The 16,231-nt window shown below is 57.1% G+C and overlaps 5 protein-coding genes across 5 annotated transcripts; 2 read left to right on the top strand and 3 right to left on the bottom strand.

The window, feature by feature from the left end:
* Window positions 1-1,148: 1,148 nt before the first annotated feature.
* On the top strand, window positions 1,149-3,912 carry CTAM01_03377 (uncharacterized protein; the record flags this gene model as incomplete). Its single annotated transcript, XM_060519413.1, has 2 exons — window positions 1,149-2,204; window positions 2,275-3,912. The coding sequence occupies 2 exons, from the start codon at window positions 1,149-1,151 to the stop codon at window positions 3,910-3,912; spliced, it is 2,694 nt and encodes an 897-aa protein (XP_060385619.1).
* A 470-nt stretch (window positions 3,913-4,382) lies between these two features.
* CTAM01_03376 (PP-loop family protein) lies at window positions 4,383-6,977 on the bottom strand (the record flags this gene model as incomplete). The annotated part of the gene is made up of 1 exon (XM_060519412.1): window positions 4,383-6,977. The coding sequence occupies one exon, from the start codon at window positions 6,975-6,977 to the stop codon at window positions 4,383-4,385; it is 2,595 nt and encodes an 864-aa protein (XP_060385618.1).
* A 784-nt stretch (window positions 6,978-7,761) lies between these two features.
* Window positions 7,762-8,724, top strand: CTAM01_03375 (uncharacterized protein; the record flags this gene model as incomplete). Its single annotated transcript, XM_060519411.1, has 1 exon — window positions 7,762-8,724. The coding sequence occupies one exon, from the start codon at window positions 7,762-7,764 to the stop codon at window positions 8,722-8,724; it is 963 nt and encodes a 320-aa protein (XP_060385617.1).
* Window positions 8,725-9,341: 617 nt separating this feature from the next.
* CTAM01_03374 (WD domain-containing protein) lies at window positions 9,342-12,832 on the bottom strand (the record flags this gene model as incomplete). Its single annotated transcript, XM_060519410.1, has 6 exons — window positions 9,342-9,560; window positions 9,611-10,818; window positions 10,868-11,078; window positions 11,128-12,379; window positions 12,487-12,571; window positions 12,799-12,832. The coding sequence occupies 6 exons, from the start codon at window positions 12,830-12,832 to the stop codon at window positions 9,342-9,344; spliced, it is 3,009 nt and encodes a 1,002-aa protein (XP_060385616.1).
* A 1,812-nt stretch (window positions 12,833-14,644) lies between these two features.
* On the bottom strand, window positions 14,645-15,315 carry CTAM01_03373 (uncharacterized protein; the record flags this gene model as incomplete). Its single annotated transcript, XM_060519409.1, has 2 exons — window positions 14,645-14,754; window positions 15,024-15,315. 2 exons carry the CDS (start codon window positions 15,313-15,315, stop codon window positions 14,645-14,647), a joined length of 402 nt encoding a protein of 133 aa, XP_060385615.1.
* Between the last annotated feature and the right edge of the window lie 916 nt (window positions 15,316-16,231).

The following is a 16,231-nucleotide window of genomic DNA, read 5'->3' as shown; positions in this document are numbered from 1 at the left end:
GCTCTGCGGATACTGCAGGATTGACTAGGTACCAGGGGGGCGAAGAGAGACAGAGATGGTTCACACCATGCAATGTGCATCTTGCGCTTGGTAGTAAATCAAGTCCCCGACACTGCCGTTGTCCGCGGTGCCGGTACTTGGTCTCATATCGTTGCCCTGATCTGCAGACTTACGAGTCTGCCCCCCCTCTTTCGCGATGTCGAGTGAATCCTTCCACCGTATCGGGTGCAGGCCCGCCGGGGACGGCGTGCGGGCAGCGGCGTCTGCCTTGTTCACGCTTGTCTTGCGTCTTCGGCGACCCGACCGGGTTCGGTCTTGTGGATTCTGATTGCAGTTCGTTCGTGTATCCGTAGGTGGTTGGGGGTTCCCTCTCTCTCACTGTCTCAATCTCGGCTCCGACTCAACTCCTACTAGCCTCTTTCTGTGAAGCCATTCCTGTCAATCCCATTCAACTCCATCTCTCCCACTCTCTCTTCTTCGTCCCTCGTCTGCGGTATTCGTAACTTTCCCCTCTATTCTCCCATCGTACCCCCTCCGGCTTACCTCAATCGAGCGTGAACGCGCACTTCTTCGTGGCCCCGACTTGTGTCCTCCTTCCTATTATCACCCATCTTACGTCGGCGCGCGTGTCCCTTCTGTTGTCATTGACAAGGTGCAATCATCTACTGACACGCGAGAGAGATACTTCACTCATACATTGTTTGATCAGTCAGCCAACAGCAACGGCATTACCCACGGTCACAGAGGGGTGCTGAAGCTCTGAAGCAAACGAGAGCCCCGTCGCCGAAACTGTTTGACTCCGTTTCTTGGCGTCCGTTCTACCCGTTGCCTTCGACACTGCGCGTATCAGCCAAGTCCCCTTCACGATTCAGTCGCTGTCACTTGCTGTCACTGTTTGGCGTGCCAGACTGCCACCGTCTACCCCGTCAGAGACTCAGAGTGCCCTGTCCCAAGGGGCAAAGCTCAAACATTAGGTGACCCGGCATTAAGAAACAGAACCACCAAACGAAGGGAACAAAACGTTATACCTACTCCAAAACGGTTGTATCCTACAGAGCACAGACAATCCCCCAAGGGCCCCAAGGGGACTCTGTCAGAAGACAAAAAAGAAGGGATCAAAGGGACTGAAATAGTAACAAGCCGCCGCCATGCCGGCCCCGTATTCCGACAACTTGTACTCCGCCGACGACTCCGACTTTGACGAAGTCCCGGACGACAGCCTCGACGCCCACCTCTCGCCCACAGACGGCTACTTCCAAAGCAGCACTTCATTGTCAGCCGGGGGAATATACCCTCCGCAGCAGCAAGAGTCTCATTTCCACAACAGCGAGGACAACGTCACTGACGCGACGACGTTCCCCACGTCCGCCGCCGTGCCGCATGTGCCCAACGTTCTCGTCCAAGACCCTTCACTGCTGCAGCGCGAGCAACAAGAGCAAGGCTCCTCGTCGTCAAAGAAGGACCGCGAAGCCAAGGAAGAGACAAGGTTGAACACATCCTTCCATCAACACCACCCCAACAACGACGACGACAACGTAGAAGCACAATCACGTCACTATTCCTCAACACACAGGAGGACCTCGTCATCCGTCTCGGCCATCGACGATTTTTATGACGACGGGGCCTCTTCTACCGCCGCAGACAGCGAGGCGACGCCATCACATACAACCTACACCTCCAACGTCCACTCCCATTCCCACTCTCACTCACATTCCCACGCCGCCCAGAGCTCATCGTCTTATACGCCTTACTCGCCCTCCACAGACGCTCCACTGCGCACGCCCCAGACTCACTCGAGATACTCCTCCAACAACCCGGCCTCTTTGTTTCGCATCCCTAGCGAGGCACCACCCGCCTACACGCCATCGCCCACGTCCCCGCTCTCGTCATCACCCACAGAGTTTAGAAACTATCAGACCTTCAACACCATCTCGAGGACGGCCAACAACAACAACATCAACATGGGCGCACCTGAAGAAGAGAGGCGCCTGCTTGGCCGCGACCCCGAGAGCATGGGCGACGTGCCCTATGATGACAATGACGACGACCATGACCCTAGACCTCCGCCATCGTGGAAGGACAGAGCTCTTAAGAAGTTCCCTTGGGCCTCGAGGCGGACGCTGAAGATGGTGCTGCTTGCCGCCTTGGTCTTCTTCACCTTGACGGGATTCCTTAGCATGTTGGCCTCGACTGTGATCAATGCGGTGCGTCGCAACTCCCATCTACATCTGCACCTACTACTATCTTCACATGAAGCTAACTAACAACCCGTAGCCATCTGAAAAGTCTCCTGCCAAGGAGCCTCCCCAGCAATATGACCCCGTCACTGGACTGCCCATCAAAGACGGATCTCCCGTGCCAAGTGACCCCTCCAAACCCGCCGAGCCTGGCGAAGCCGTCCCTTGGCGTCCATCGAGCACATGCCTCCAAACCGAGCACCGCTTCGAGCCCAAGTTCTTCGACCTCACCTTCGCCGCCGACAAGGACATCAGCGTTCTTCAGGCCGTCGAGAACAACTCCCCCTCCCGCGGCTACCAGCCCCAGGTCTCGGGCGACTTTGTGATCCGCCGCCAGCAGGCCGGCCGCCCCGGTCCCTCAATCGAGCTCGAGGTCGTCTCCAACGACCCGGCCCTGGACGTCTCCGTCGAGTGGAACTCGGAGCAGCAGCTCATCATCCGCACCCCGCAGCGCATCGAATGGACCCAGTCCCGCCGGCCCTGCATGACCGTCCGCGCGACCGTCTGGGTCCCCGAGGGCGCCTCCCTCCGCCACATCCTCCTCATGGCCATGAACCTCGACGTCCGCGTCGTCGACGACCTCTCCGTCAACCTCGCAGACGGCCTCGAGATCGGCACAATGTCCGGCGACGTCCACTCCCCCGTCGAGGTCCCCTCCACATACCACCTCAACTCCCGCGACATCCTCGTCAAGACCATCTCGGGCGACATCATCGGCTCCTGGCCCCTCTACGACTCCCTGAAAATCAACTCCGAATCGGGCGACATCATCGCAAACGTCTCGCCCCAACAAGTCCTCGACTCCCGGCCCCGCCCGGCCGTCCTCGAAGTCGCCACCATCTCGGGCGACATCACCGTAAAAGAACCCCTCGCCGCCGCCGCGGAGAGCAGCAAACCCGACACCGTCGTCCCGCCGCGCGACTACATCACCTCCATCGACACCAAATCCGGCTCCATCAAGGCCTGGGTCGCCTTCTCGTCCGCCGCCGTCGCGGAGAGCATCAGCGGCGACATCGCCGCCGAGTTCCTCCCCGTCTATAACGTGAGCCTCCTCCAGGCCGTCGCGGAGCCCGAGCTGCACACGAAGACGAAATCCGGCAACACGGCCGTGAAGATCCTCGAGCCCATCTGGGTCGAGATCCTCGGCACCGAGGGCGCGTACGAGGGCGAGAAGCCGCGCGCGAACCCGGATGAGCCCGTGGACATACCGACGAACCCACTTCCTATCCCGGATAAGATCCCGCGTATGCCGGGCGTGCCGTTCACGCCCATCGGCGCCGGACCGTGGAAGCGCATCCCGCTGCCTGGCGGTCGACACTTGGACGACGCCTGGCGCGAGGTTCGTCGTCACCCCTTGGGTGATGCCATCCCGGCATCTTCTGAGCAGGAGCGCGCCGTCTCGATCAAGGACCAACCCCCCATGCGCCACCTCAAGTCCTCGCACGGGTCCGTCAGCGGAAGCATGGAGCTCAAGTACCCTGCCTCCTGGGAAGGCACCGTCGAGGCCGAGAGCATCAGCGGCAAGATCAACATTCTCGGTAAGGATGTTAAGATTGACAGCCGGACAAAGTGGCCCAAGGCCGTGCACGCTCACAAGGGCCAGGCGTGGAACTGTCAGGTTTCGTTGGGGAGTGTGTCTGGCGACGAGGTTCTGATCATCGGGGAGGAGAAGTAAGCCAAAACAGGCTTGTTTCTTCCGAGGTATAGAAAGGGGGTTGGGATAGATGTCGTCACCATGTATGCGGGAAATACGTGGACGAAATGATTGCGCAAGTCTGCGTGGTCTTGCTATGCTATAAGAGCAAAAAGAGAGGGAAGGAAAAGGGCATATATACCTTAATACCTGTCGTTACGATGGATGGATGGATGGGATGGATTTCAACGGCGTTTTCATGGATGAGGAAGCTCAGCAAAGGTGAACTGAGCAATATTCTTGGCCAATACCGACGAGGCGAAATCAACAAACCTCGAGCATTTTATTTCCTTTCTCATACTTGAAATATCAATAAGAGCAATCAAACTTCACTGACACTCTTCATCCATCTTCGCTCTCACAGTGACTGGGTTTCATCCTTCCTCATACATCACGACTTCATAGGTGACTGTAGGTAAATGTAAGTAAATAAGGGGGGTATCTTAAGCTCGTCATGCAGACCTCAAACCAACACTCGCTCTCGTCTCCTTGTCCTCAGCCTGCTTCTTCCGCATCGCCGCCGTCGTCATCCTCTTCTTCCTTCTCATTCCGCTAATCCGCTTCCAAACTCTCTCCTCCGCCGTGCTGTCCGCCAAAACATGCCTCCTTAAGACGGCGCCGCCAATGGAGGCGCCGCTGCCGCTCTGGCTTCTACCACCACTTCCACTGCCACTCCCACCACCGCTCCGTCCCTGTCGTATACGACCCCCACCACCCATCGTCTCGCGCTCAAACGAGCCCATATCGACCTTGCGGTACCGCACCTCATACTGAACCCACCTCTCGAGGCCAGGTAATCCAACGCCCAACGTCGGTAGGGCAAGCATCCTCAGCACCTCCTCGCCCGTCTTCTCGTCGCGGTTGACGGCGTACAGCGCCGGCAGCGTATATCGCACTTTACCCGGCGCGAAACGCTTCAGTATGCCCTCAAACTCTGCCCTGCGCTCGGCGGCGCTCATAGTGGTGCCGCTGCTGCTGCTGCCGCGACCGCCAGTAATGCCGAGTCCAGGCGCGGCGTGAACCACTTCTTCCTCCTTGTCTTTACTGTCTTGCTTCTGCCCCTCTTCTACACCGTCAGCAGCAGCAGCGGCAGCGGCAGCCTCACCCCCACCGCCACCGCCGCCAAGACCCTCCCGAAAAGCCTTGCCGTGAATGGGCGCAAACGGCGCGATCCGGAAATACGCCTTCACCCGCCCCCTCACCCGGATCCAGAACCGCCCGTCCCAGAGCTTGAAGCGCCGCCATGCGTACCACCTCCTCGTCTCGCGGAACCGCGGCTGCGGGAGCGGCAGGCGGTCTAGCGCAGCGAGCCGCTCGCGTGACATGTATTCTGCGTCCTCGGGCGACTCCCACTGCGTGGGCGGGAAAGTCGGGTGGCGGTGCTTGTCGCTGATGTTGGAGGTCGTCGTGAATGTCGTTTGCGGGAGCGGGTGCAAGGAGGGGTAGGGTTCGCGGACGAGGTACCATTTCGAGGGGGCGAGGGGGAGGAAGAGGATGGAGGCTTGGTTGAAGGCTCTTGGTACCGATGGAGGTGTTGAAATCGAGAGAGAGCCTTCCACAAGGGTGGGAAAGAGTTTGGCGACGATGTTTTGGAGGGATGTGTGCTGAGGCGGGGTCCGGTCGGGCGAGACGAAGGCCACGAGTCTCTTTACGACGTACCCCGCGACGGCCCTCCGATGCGCGAGCCGGAGCTCCCTCCTTACGCCGTCGTTCGCCGACTTCCTACCCCTCTCGCGCCCGAGTCCGGGACCGGGTCCCAAGACACCTAGCTCAGGAAGCCGAACGACAAGCGTTCCGACATTCGGCTCAAACTCTGCCACTGCCTGCCTCTTGATCCATCGCTCAGCCTCCTGCTCCAGACCCCTCAGCTTCGCCCCACACCGCGCCGACATCCTCAGCACGTTCTCCTTGCGCAGCGCCACGGGCAGACGGTGATTCCGCACCATGTGCCGCACCGCGTTCCTCGTCGTCAGCGTCACGTCTTTATTGGTAGCGTCCTCGAACCAGCGCACGTTATTCGCCTCGCACGTCGCAATCAGCCGGTCCTTGCTGAACTCGAGCAGCGGGCGATAGATCATCACCCCGGCATCCTCGGTGCGTATCCTCGTCATGTTCCGCGCCGCCGCCGCGGCCCTCGCTTTCGCGGACGCTGAACTCGCAGCGGAGAAGAGCCAGTCGCTTCCAGAGCTGTCGTCTTCACCGCCGACATAAGGGCCCTCATGCCACCCCGTCTGTAGACCCGCCCTCAGCTCGGCGCCGTACAACTCCAGATCCAGCTCCGAGACGAGCTGCCGCCGCATGTGCCTCCAATCCCGTTTCGGCGGGCGGAAGCTGATCTGCGGCATGCGCATCATCTGGTCGTCGACGTGTCCGCTCTCGTAGACGCCGTGCATATCGTAGCACTCTGGTATATTCCCGGCCTTAAGCATCCCTCTTAGCCCGCGGCTGCCGTGGCCGGCGAGGAGCCTCATCAGCACGGTCTCGTACTGATCGTCCTGATGATGCGCAAGAAAGATACTCTCAACGTGCATCGCAAGACACAGCGTGCCCAACCGCCTGTACCGCACCCTCCTCGCGAGGCTCTCGACGTTAGGCAACAGATTCGGATCGCCCGTGACACCCTCAGCCTTCCAATTCACCGTGTCCCACTGCGGCCGGATATGCTTGAAATTCCGCAACTCCTTCACGACGGCCAGAGCCTCCTCGCGGGACCCCTCGCGCAGGCCATGGTCAATGACGTAGGCTGATATTTTTGCCAGCGGGTTATCGACGACGCGCATGAGGGGGTTGATCTCGCGCAGCTGGTTAAAGAGGTAGGCGAGGGCCATGGAGTCGACGCCGCCTGACACGGCGAGGCCGATGCGGCGCGGCTGGGCGGTACGGGCGTGGGGGAAGCGCGGCGGGGTGGCGGCGCGGAGGGCGTCGAAGAATTCGAGAAAGGTTATGGGTTTCGGGACCGGGTGGAGGATGAGGTGGCGGGCTGCCGCCGCCGCCGCTGCTGTTGCGGTCGCCGCTGCGGTCGCGATCGGGGGGTTGGTGAGGGCCATTCCATCGCCTCTATGCTGTTGTGGTTTTGTTCTGTGCTGTGTTTCGAGTCCGATGAAGCTATCGTGGGTTTCGGTTTCCAGGATGTTGCAATTGACGAATCAACGGTTGCAAGTCTCCAACGTGACGATGGGATAAGAGAAATGGAGCTTTCACCCGAGCAAGTCCCCCACTATGTACCGGAACATGTGAGCTCGGGCTCTTCGGAGGAAAGATTTCCCAAGCTGGTTGTGTCAGGGAGCAGCGATAAGGATAAGGTAAGGAGCTCCCCCGGGCCCCGCGCTCGCTGATAACCCACCTCACCGAGCGGCGAGAGCATTGCAGACCTCGGAGAGTCGGAGCTCTAGCGCAAAGACCCCTGCCCATTTCTTTTTTCTGTCGCGTTACGTACAGGGACCGACTGAGCTCCGATAGCTAATACCTCACGATACCTACCAATCTCATCTCCTCCGTCATTCACTCCAAGTGTTCTCTCCCTCTTCATTTGCGCGGATGCACTCGCCGTTGTCCATAGCATTCGGCCCTCTTCCCTCTCGGCCTTTCATTCTGTTGCATATCCAACTCAATTGACCTTTGCTCGGTTGCCTTCGGTTTACATCCGTCAACTTCCTAATCCTCGGCGCAATCCCGAGCACGCGACACAAACATCTCGAACTCCACGAAGCTACCACCGCCACCCGAGCCATACCTCATCGAAGGCATTAACAGAGAAGACAAGAAGCAAGAATCTCTACGGATCTACTTCCTCACACAGCCCACCTCCCACAACCCACCAAAACCGCAACCATGTCCACCACAAACCAACCCCCCTCCTTCACAACATCCCTCCTAGCAGGCGGAATAGCAGGCACAACAGTAGACCTAACCCTCTTCCCCCTCGACACCCTCAAAACCCGCCTCCAGTCCTCGGCCGGCTTCTTCCCCTCAGGCGGCTTCACCGGAATCTACCGCGGCATCGGCTCCGCCGTCGTCGGCTCGGCCCCCGGCGCCGCCTTCTTCTTCTGCACCTACGAGGGTTCCAAATCCTTCATACACTCCCGCCTCCTCGCGCTCTCAGGATCCTCATCGCCAACAGGGGAAGCGTCGGCGACCAAACCAGCCTGGATCGACCCAGCAACCCACATGCTCGCCGCCTCCCTAGGCGAAATCGCCGCCTGCGCAATCCGCGTCCCCACCGAAGTCGTAAAACAGCGCGCCCAAGCAGGCCAGCACGGCGGCTCCTCCCTCCTCGCCTTCCGCTCCATCCTCTCCCAGTACTCCTCCCCGACCGGACGCAACGGCCTCTCCGCCGTCTGGCGCGAGCTCTACCGCGGCTGGTCCATCACCGTCCTCCGCGAAGTCCCCTTCACCATAATCCAGTTCCCCCTCTGGGAACGCCTCAAGCGCTGGGGCCGCGAGCGCAAACAGGCCAAGAACTACAAGCTCGACATCGACCCGGCCACGGGGGCAAACACCCGCCGACAAACGCAGTACGAGGTCAGCGCCGTCGAGAGTGCGCTGTACGGCAGCGTGGCCGGCGCCGCGGCGGCTGGGATCACGACCCCGCTCGACGTGCTCAAGACGAGGGTGATGCTGAGCCAGCAGAAGGAAAAGATTGGCGATATCCTGAGGACGATTTACAAGGAGCACGGGATCCGGCCCTTCTTTGCGGGTATTGGGCCGAGGGTCATGTGGATCAGCATCGGGGGGTCCATCTTCCTCGGCAGTTATCAGTTTGCGTCAAACACCTTGACTGGCGCCGTGATATAATAATATCTTTCCAAGAGTTTCTGGGTGTGTGATGGGACGTGGTTGTGCGCAAACAAGCATAGAGGCGCGCGACGTGTAATGCGCTGGGTAGACGGCGAAACCGGCCATGTGAAAAGGGAAAAAGAATTTCTGTATTTGGGGGCCCTCAACTTGCCCTCCTGCTGTATAAACATACGCTTCGAGCACGCAGCCAGAAGGGCTGCCTGCGACTTGACAACTTTTCCGCTATGTACATTACTGAAAAACGCCATTATACCCGTACTGACTAGACATCACAGGCCATGGCCATTTGACTCACGTCGTACAGCAACATGCAACTCTCGTGACGAAAATGCCCACTTGTACTTTGTGGTCCATGTGCCATCTCTATGCCAGTGGCACTCCCTGGTCGGCCGCACCCTGTCCACCACTCGAGACTATCGCGAAGCCGAGGCAGCCGTAGATGTCCCCCATGATCGTGGCGGAGTGAGTTCAGATGGCGCACGTTGCATGTACTGCTCTTGGTCGGCTTTCTTTACCACACTCATGGTTTTGAAGCTTTGCGGCAGCTGCATCTTTTGCAAGCTCACTTGGAAATGTGGTCTCCCTTGCCACCACCCTACCACTCGAGACAGAGACTATCCTGTCGTTGGAGGCGTTGCGGTGCCTGTCGATGGTGCATGGTCAGATTCCGCTGCTGACGGTGCTACCGCTGCAGGCTCGGGTTCCGCCTTGGGAGCCTCCTTAATCTCCTTGATTTCCTTGCGCCCATTTGCCTTGTAGTGAAGCTGAACGTCATTGCCACCCTTCCAGATGTGAGCTCGTAGGGTTGCAAGGGTCATTGTGATGGGTAGTAACTAAGCCAGGTTAGCAGAGATCGAGCAGGGCGCATGCATGGGGCACTTACCTGTTCGTTGCAATACAGCTCCAAGTACTCATGAGGCAGGAGAGCATCCGGTTCTGGGTTCTCTGGCTGGGGATCGATGCGTTCCGCAACGTAGGCCAAAATCTTCTTAACGCGTAGCATCCTATTGGCGTTTAGGCGATTGTTGCCATCCGTTGTTGCAATGTCAGGCAAGCTGTTCTGCCATGGCTGAAGGACGAATGAGACCTTAACAGGCTCCTTGATAGGGATCTGATTCTGGAGCAGCACCTCGCCCAACCACATGGGGCCGCATTGCTCAATGATATCCGCCCCCTGGCCGACTGTCTCAACAGTACCCTGATAGATGTTGGCACTTCCACCAGTCGTCTCTTCTTGAAGGACAACCTTTGTACCAGGAGGCAGTTTGAGCACTGGTGTGTCGTTTGCCAAGCTTGGCGTAACCTGTGTCTCGATGAGCTTCTCGGGATTCTCAGTCAATGACTTGTCGTAATCATTGCGAATCTTCTGGATGGCGCCCAGGAAACTGTCATCAACCTCCTTCTCGTGGGTTGATGATGCCTCGGATTCTTCAGCCTTCTCGTCCACCACAGCTGGCTTCTCCGGCGCAGTAGTCGACGCCGATCGTCCACTCTTCTTGCTACCAAAAGACATGCCCATGCCCATGCGGAACTTCTTGCCGAACGCTGTGCTGGGCGACTTTCCATTGGTTGCATCCTTGTCCTTGTCCTTTTCCTTGTCCTTCTCCTTGTCTTTGCCTGCGTCTGCTGGGGTCTTGGCATCGGGAGCTGCCGTTTGCTCGGCAGGCGTTGCGGGTGCTGCGGTAGGCTTCGAAGCGCCTTCGATCGGCCCAATGGCACTTGTGAAATAGTCTTCTCGCTCGGTTGACGGCCGGCTGAACTGAGATGATTTGTTGTCAAGGGGACTAGATGGAGTGGCTGCTCCTTCTGGCACGTCGTGAAGGCGGCCAGAAGCCCCCGGTGTAGCGAGACCAATAGCCATGCCAGGTGTCATGGGGTAATGAGAGCCATTCGCACGTGGTGTCATTCCCGAACTCTCATCCCACGCGTTGTCGGTAGGAATCGCTATTGACGAGGGAGGGTTTGCGCGGCTTGCTTGTAGCCTCCGTTCGACGGCTTCGTTGAGCGTGGCACGGTACGCTTCATCGCGTTTGATTTCCTCATCGATCAAGCCAGCAAACAGGTAGCGGAGGATCCATTTGCCGAGATTGACTATGAGTCGGTTAGCATATGGTCGTTCTTAGTCTCCCAAATCTCTTACTTCTCTGGTCCTCTCGGAACTCTACTGGCTCCTCCAACTCCAGGTCATCCGCATACATCTCTGCATCGAAGCAATTGAACGGTTCCAGAACTACAGTAAGACTTCCGGAGCTGATGTCGATAGAGCACCACGGAGCTACAGCTTCTGTGGTGTTGACTTCAATCTCAACGTCTTCTAGGTGCTTTTTTGCAAACTTTTGGATTGGTTTGCACTGCGGGAGTTAGTGATTCATCCTCGAGCCACACAAGCAGCCAACATACCTTGATGAGATCCCACATGAGAACGTCACCGGCCGTATCGAGCGTCAGAACTCTCCTCCTGTCGTTCAAGAGCCTGTGCTTGACCAAACCAAACTGGCCCTCAATGGTCTCCTCCGGGTTCTGGTTGATAGGCTCGGTCCCGTGCGGCACATGATTCCCAACTGCCGGTGGAGATTCTGGGCCAGGAGCGGCTTGTACTGGGAATGTTGCCGTGTTGGAAATGCGCAAGATGGATCTTGGTGAGATTTCCTTCTTTGGGGGGTTCGCAGGTGGAGGACTCGAGGGCTGTCTGGTTCTCGAAGCTGTGGACGCAGCCCGCTGGCGTTGGAAAGCCTCGGGAAGCTGTAAGTCAGGGCCTGTGTCGATATTGGACCACCGGTTGATCGACGAAGTGTTGGTTGCCGTCCAGATGTAATCGCCTGCCGCCACAACCTTGCTGATCGAATGAGACTCGTGGGCGACCGCAACAGAGATTCCGTCGTCAAGGTCTTCGAGGTTGCCGCGGACGTCCGTCTTCACGACGAAACCAGACCTGTCACTGCTGTAAAAGGTGCCCAGCTCAGGGTCATCCGAGAAGAGCGACCAGACGCTGTCTTCGTGCATGGTGAATGTGTACATACAGCGTCCAGCTGTGACACTCCAGAGCTTGATCGTGTGGTCGGAACTAGCCGTAAGCACCTTATCGCCAGCCTCGTTGAGCAGGACGCCGCGTACATTATCCGTGTGACCGACGAACTTGGTCACTCTCTTGCCGGAACGCGGATCCCATAAGCGCACAACCGACTCGGGGCCACCGTTGGCCATGATGCTGTGACCGACGCTCAAGGCATAGATGGAGCCCTTCTCCGCAACCTCGTCGCCCTGAGTGTCGATCTCGAGGGTCTTGCCTCCTCCGTTCAAGTCCCACAGGTATATCTTGCGATCGAAGCCGCCCGAGGCGACCCAGTTGACGGAGCCGCCAGGGGGTGTAGCAACGCACTTGACATAGTCGGCGTGTCCTCCAATGGTCGCGGCAATATCGTTCGTCTCGGAGTGTGGGCGCCAGACTTTGACCGTCAGGTCGTTGGAGGCGGTGACGACGGCGGAGTTGTTGTTAGCGAGGACAATGTCGTTGATCCATGCCATGTGCGCCTGGGTCTGGGAGCGGAAGGTGGTCTTGGTCTTGGTCTCGGGGGGTGGTACGCTGCCGCCGGTCTGGAGGTTGAGGTTGAGGTCCCATGCGCAAATGTAGCCATCGCGGGCTCCCGAGTATCTGTTTGCGAGCGCAGCAGTGTCAGCGGGTAGCGGCGCAGAGAAGAGGAGTTGTAGTAAGTGGTAGCAGGAGGGCAACGGTTTGCATCGTGGATCGCGGGATCTTACAGAATGCCATTGTCCTTGTCGACGGCGAGGCCATTGACGCCTAGCCTGTGGCCGCCGCCTTGCGAACCAGCTGGGAGCTCGAGGACTGTTTGACCATGTGTGGTTAGCAAGCGAGGCCATTGACATTCTCGGGAACGCTGCAGACAGTTCCGACTCTCGCGATCAAAGTCAAGACTCCAGGTGCTCGTCCCGGCGGACGTGCGGGGGTGCGGTCGCCGGCCTCAGCCAACATGCGACGGAAGCGCAGCGGGCACACGAGCACCAACAGCAGAGCAAAGCGGCACGGACAGAAGATGCACACGACAGACATACCATAGCTGACCCTCTGGCGCGCTTTCTTGGCCATTTTCGAGCGGTAGCGCGGGGGTTAGGATCGATTACGGATTACGCATGCAAGAAAGAAGAAACAATGCAATGGGGGAAAAGGACGATGCGATGCTATAAAGGGAAGGATATACGGGCGGTCGGGTATGTGAGCTCGCTCGGGTGGTGATGCTGTGAGGATGTAGCCGTAGTAGTGGTGGTGGTGGTGGTGGGAGTAGTGAGGTAAGTGGTAGCAGTAGGTAAGGTAGTAATTGGCTGCGGCTGGAGTTATGGGGGTGGGCGCGCACGGAGATAGGTAGAAACGTGGGATTGCGAGGTGAGGTGCCTGCCCAGGTATGATGTATTGGTGGATTGCGACGGGGCCAAGCGGGGAGGACCTGAGCCAGGAAAGATGGGGGACGGGATGGAATGATGGATGGGAATGGGAATGAGAATGGGCTCAGCGAATGCTGCAAGGCTTAAAGGCGCATTCGTACTCCGTACTGCGTACACACACACACTATGTAAGGTAGGTACTGACGTGGGCTGTAAGAGGCAAAAAGGGTGTGAGTGCGCGTCGTTGGGTGTCTGCAATCTGCAACCGCATCTGCACCTATACCTGTTGGTGTTGGCGCAATCCAACATGTTGGAAGGATTGGGATCCATCACTGTCACCTGAGGCCGGGGTACTTTCTCTTCGTGGGTGCGAGGTGCATGGGGTAAGGACTCAAGGCAGGTGGATAAGGGGGGGCAGTCAGGTCAGGGTACCTCTATTCGTACCTTGGCAAGGTAACGAAGGTATTCATGTCAGAGCATCAGAAGTGAAGCAATTGAGTTTGGCTGGCACCGTCACACTCGCTTTCTTGGACCCCTGATATCGTCTTGCCCAGCTTATGATTGCATCGATCTGCGCATGAATACTCCAACAACGGGACGAACCTGTTGTTAATATGCCTGGTGGCTGGCGTTCCCCTTGAAAGTCTGACTGAATCCTGTATTATGCGTCTTACTCTACCTAGGTACAAAGACAGTAGCATTAAACACCTCTGACAATCCGTACCCAGGTACCTTTGGTAGGCGTGGAAGGTGAAAGTGGTACGTAGACCGGGATCCAGAACAAATCTGACAGACGCCAGACGATCCAAGTAGCACATGGCTCGCCAATTAGCGCCCAGAGCGTCATGTGTCGTTTCTGTAGTACGACGGCGGCAGACAAGACCCCTCTTTTGAATCAGCTCAATCGGTTCTGGGGGGAGTAATCAAACACATCCAATCAGACACACACATCAATCGAGAAGTCTGCCAGTCTTCAATCTGTCTCTGGAGACGGGAGGTCGAGTCTAGAAGAAACCAGTGGCTGACGCATTCCCCAAGTTCAAGCCACCGACCCTGAACCGTCAGACGGTGGTGCCAACCTCGAAGAAGGAAAAGAAAGCATGGACCCGCCGATCCCCCTCCCCTCGGTGCTCTTTCCCCCACAGTCCCTGCCCGCCGCCAATTCGCCGACCCCTTCCCCGTCGAAGGTAGGTTGCCCCACGCGTCCGTGTCACTTCGGCGCCGGCCTCCACCGCCCAACTTCCATCATTAACATCACCATCACCATCCATCTCTACGTCGTTTCAACATTGGCGTGGACCTGGAACCATATTCATCAAGACCAGAAAATCTCAATTGATGTCGTTACGCATCATTCCATCTGGGGGGTATCATTCCTAAAGTCCATGCCAACGGTCCCGAAAAACACTTTCCCTTGCTCTCCGTAATGAACGCCCTTATAACCCACTTCTCCAATCTCTATCACCAGTTGCTGCCCCCAAGAGGGTGAGCTGAGGTGATCGGCTATGTATCATAGCCCTCAATCCTCCAGATCCATCCTCTTGGTGGCAGCAACCAGCGTCTCCAACCCCATGATGCTGTTTCTCACACCCGCCGGCATGTCGGCAACTCCCGCCAATTGCTCAGCTTCTATATCACCAGCCTTAGTCAATCATCATCTCCAAGCGAGTACGCCGCATGGTATATGCGTATTGAGAAGAATGGTGAAGAATAGGGATCTGTTTACGGTGTAGATGTAGTACCGGATACAACCTTGAACAATGCTGAATCATAAAATGTTCTCTGTGCATAGACTTCTAGGCAAGGCAGTATCGCTGAACCAAGATCGAGATAGGCATCTTTGACAAAAAGAAGAAAAACAATCAAAGACAGACAGTAAAGCAAGAATGAAAACTTACTCAAAGCCTCGGCAGCCCGCTTCTCTCTCTCTGCCCTCTTACAAGCAACACAAAGCCCAGACACAGGGCGGGTAGCGAATCGGGGCCGAGCGCGACACTCCCGGAGCGGAATGTCAAAGGGCTCCTCCTCGGGCAGGTGGACGGGCCTGTTGAGGGTGAGCTCGCCGTGGAGGGTCCTGTAGGTGCCGAATCGGGTGGTGCTGTCGCCGGTGCGGGTGCGGACGCATTCCATCATGTTCTGGTACTGCTTGTGCATGCAGGCCGTGTGCAGGGTGTAGGTGTAGGTGCACATCTTGGTTGTTCTTGGGTGTGGTTTGGGTGATTTGAGGTTGCTTGGAGTTGATTCTTTGTGAACGATGGGGTTTGAGTTGTTGGATTGAGATGGGTGTTGTTTGTAGAGTGTTGAGTGAGTTCTTAGCAGTCCCTTAATCGCTACGAGGGTGTTTTTTGTGATATCGGATCCGACTTGAATGTCTGATTGACAAAGAGTTCGTCCTAAAAGAAGGGGGCAGGAAGTAATGATCGGAGTGGCTGTGGGTTGAGGTGATCTCTGGTGTATTGTCTCGTTTCTTTGGGTATCGAGTAAAATCTTCACCTGTCTTTTGACTGGGATACTCCGAGATGTGGTATTTGCTCAAAGCTGACTTTGATCCTCGATACTGTGGTGAGAAAGTAGACGGAAAATGTGTCTGGTGATTCGTTTGTTGTTGATTGAAAGGGCGAAGCTTGTATGCGACCTGCCGTTAATCTCCCTTTTTGCTCAAAAGACGTACGACTTCTTGGTGATATATGGATGGAGCAGAAAGAACGAATCGAGTAGTGGTCCAGAGAAGAAAAAGAAAAAAAGAGTTGGAAGAAACTCTCCGAAGAAAGGAAGGCACGCTGGGTGGGAAGGAAAAAGATATGGGATGGGTTGGGTTGGTAATGTGGTTGATTCGAGCTCTCGTCCGAATGGTGTAGATATGGAGAATTGCGTGGCCCGGAGACGGGGTGAGCGAAGCAGGAGGAGCCCGGTCTGAGGCCCATAGCCGGTGTGGAAGAACAGATTCAATAGAGTATTCTGGTGAGCTCTTCTGTATATTCACAATGCATCAGATCCCGGGCTCCCTGGCCACGGCCATCCGACTGACGGGCTCAGTAGACCAAGCTGGCCTCAACTTGCTGGCCTCCTTCTGAAAGATGGATGTTTCTTGCCGTTCCGGTAGACA

Source organism: Colletotrichum tamarilloi (genome assembly GCF_030869305.1).
Source record: "Colletotrichum tamarilloi strain Tom-12 chromosome Unknown Scaffold_8.1, whole genome shotgun sequence".
Lineage (NCBI taxonomy): Eukaryota > Fungi > Ascomycota > Sordariomycetes > Glomerellales > Glomerellaceae > Colletotrichum > Colletotrichum tamarilloi.
The sequence above is the reverse complement of the archived record's forward strand: the minus strand, read 5'-3'. Positions and strand labels throughout refer to the sequence as shown.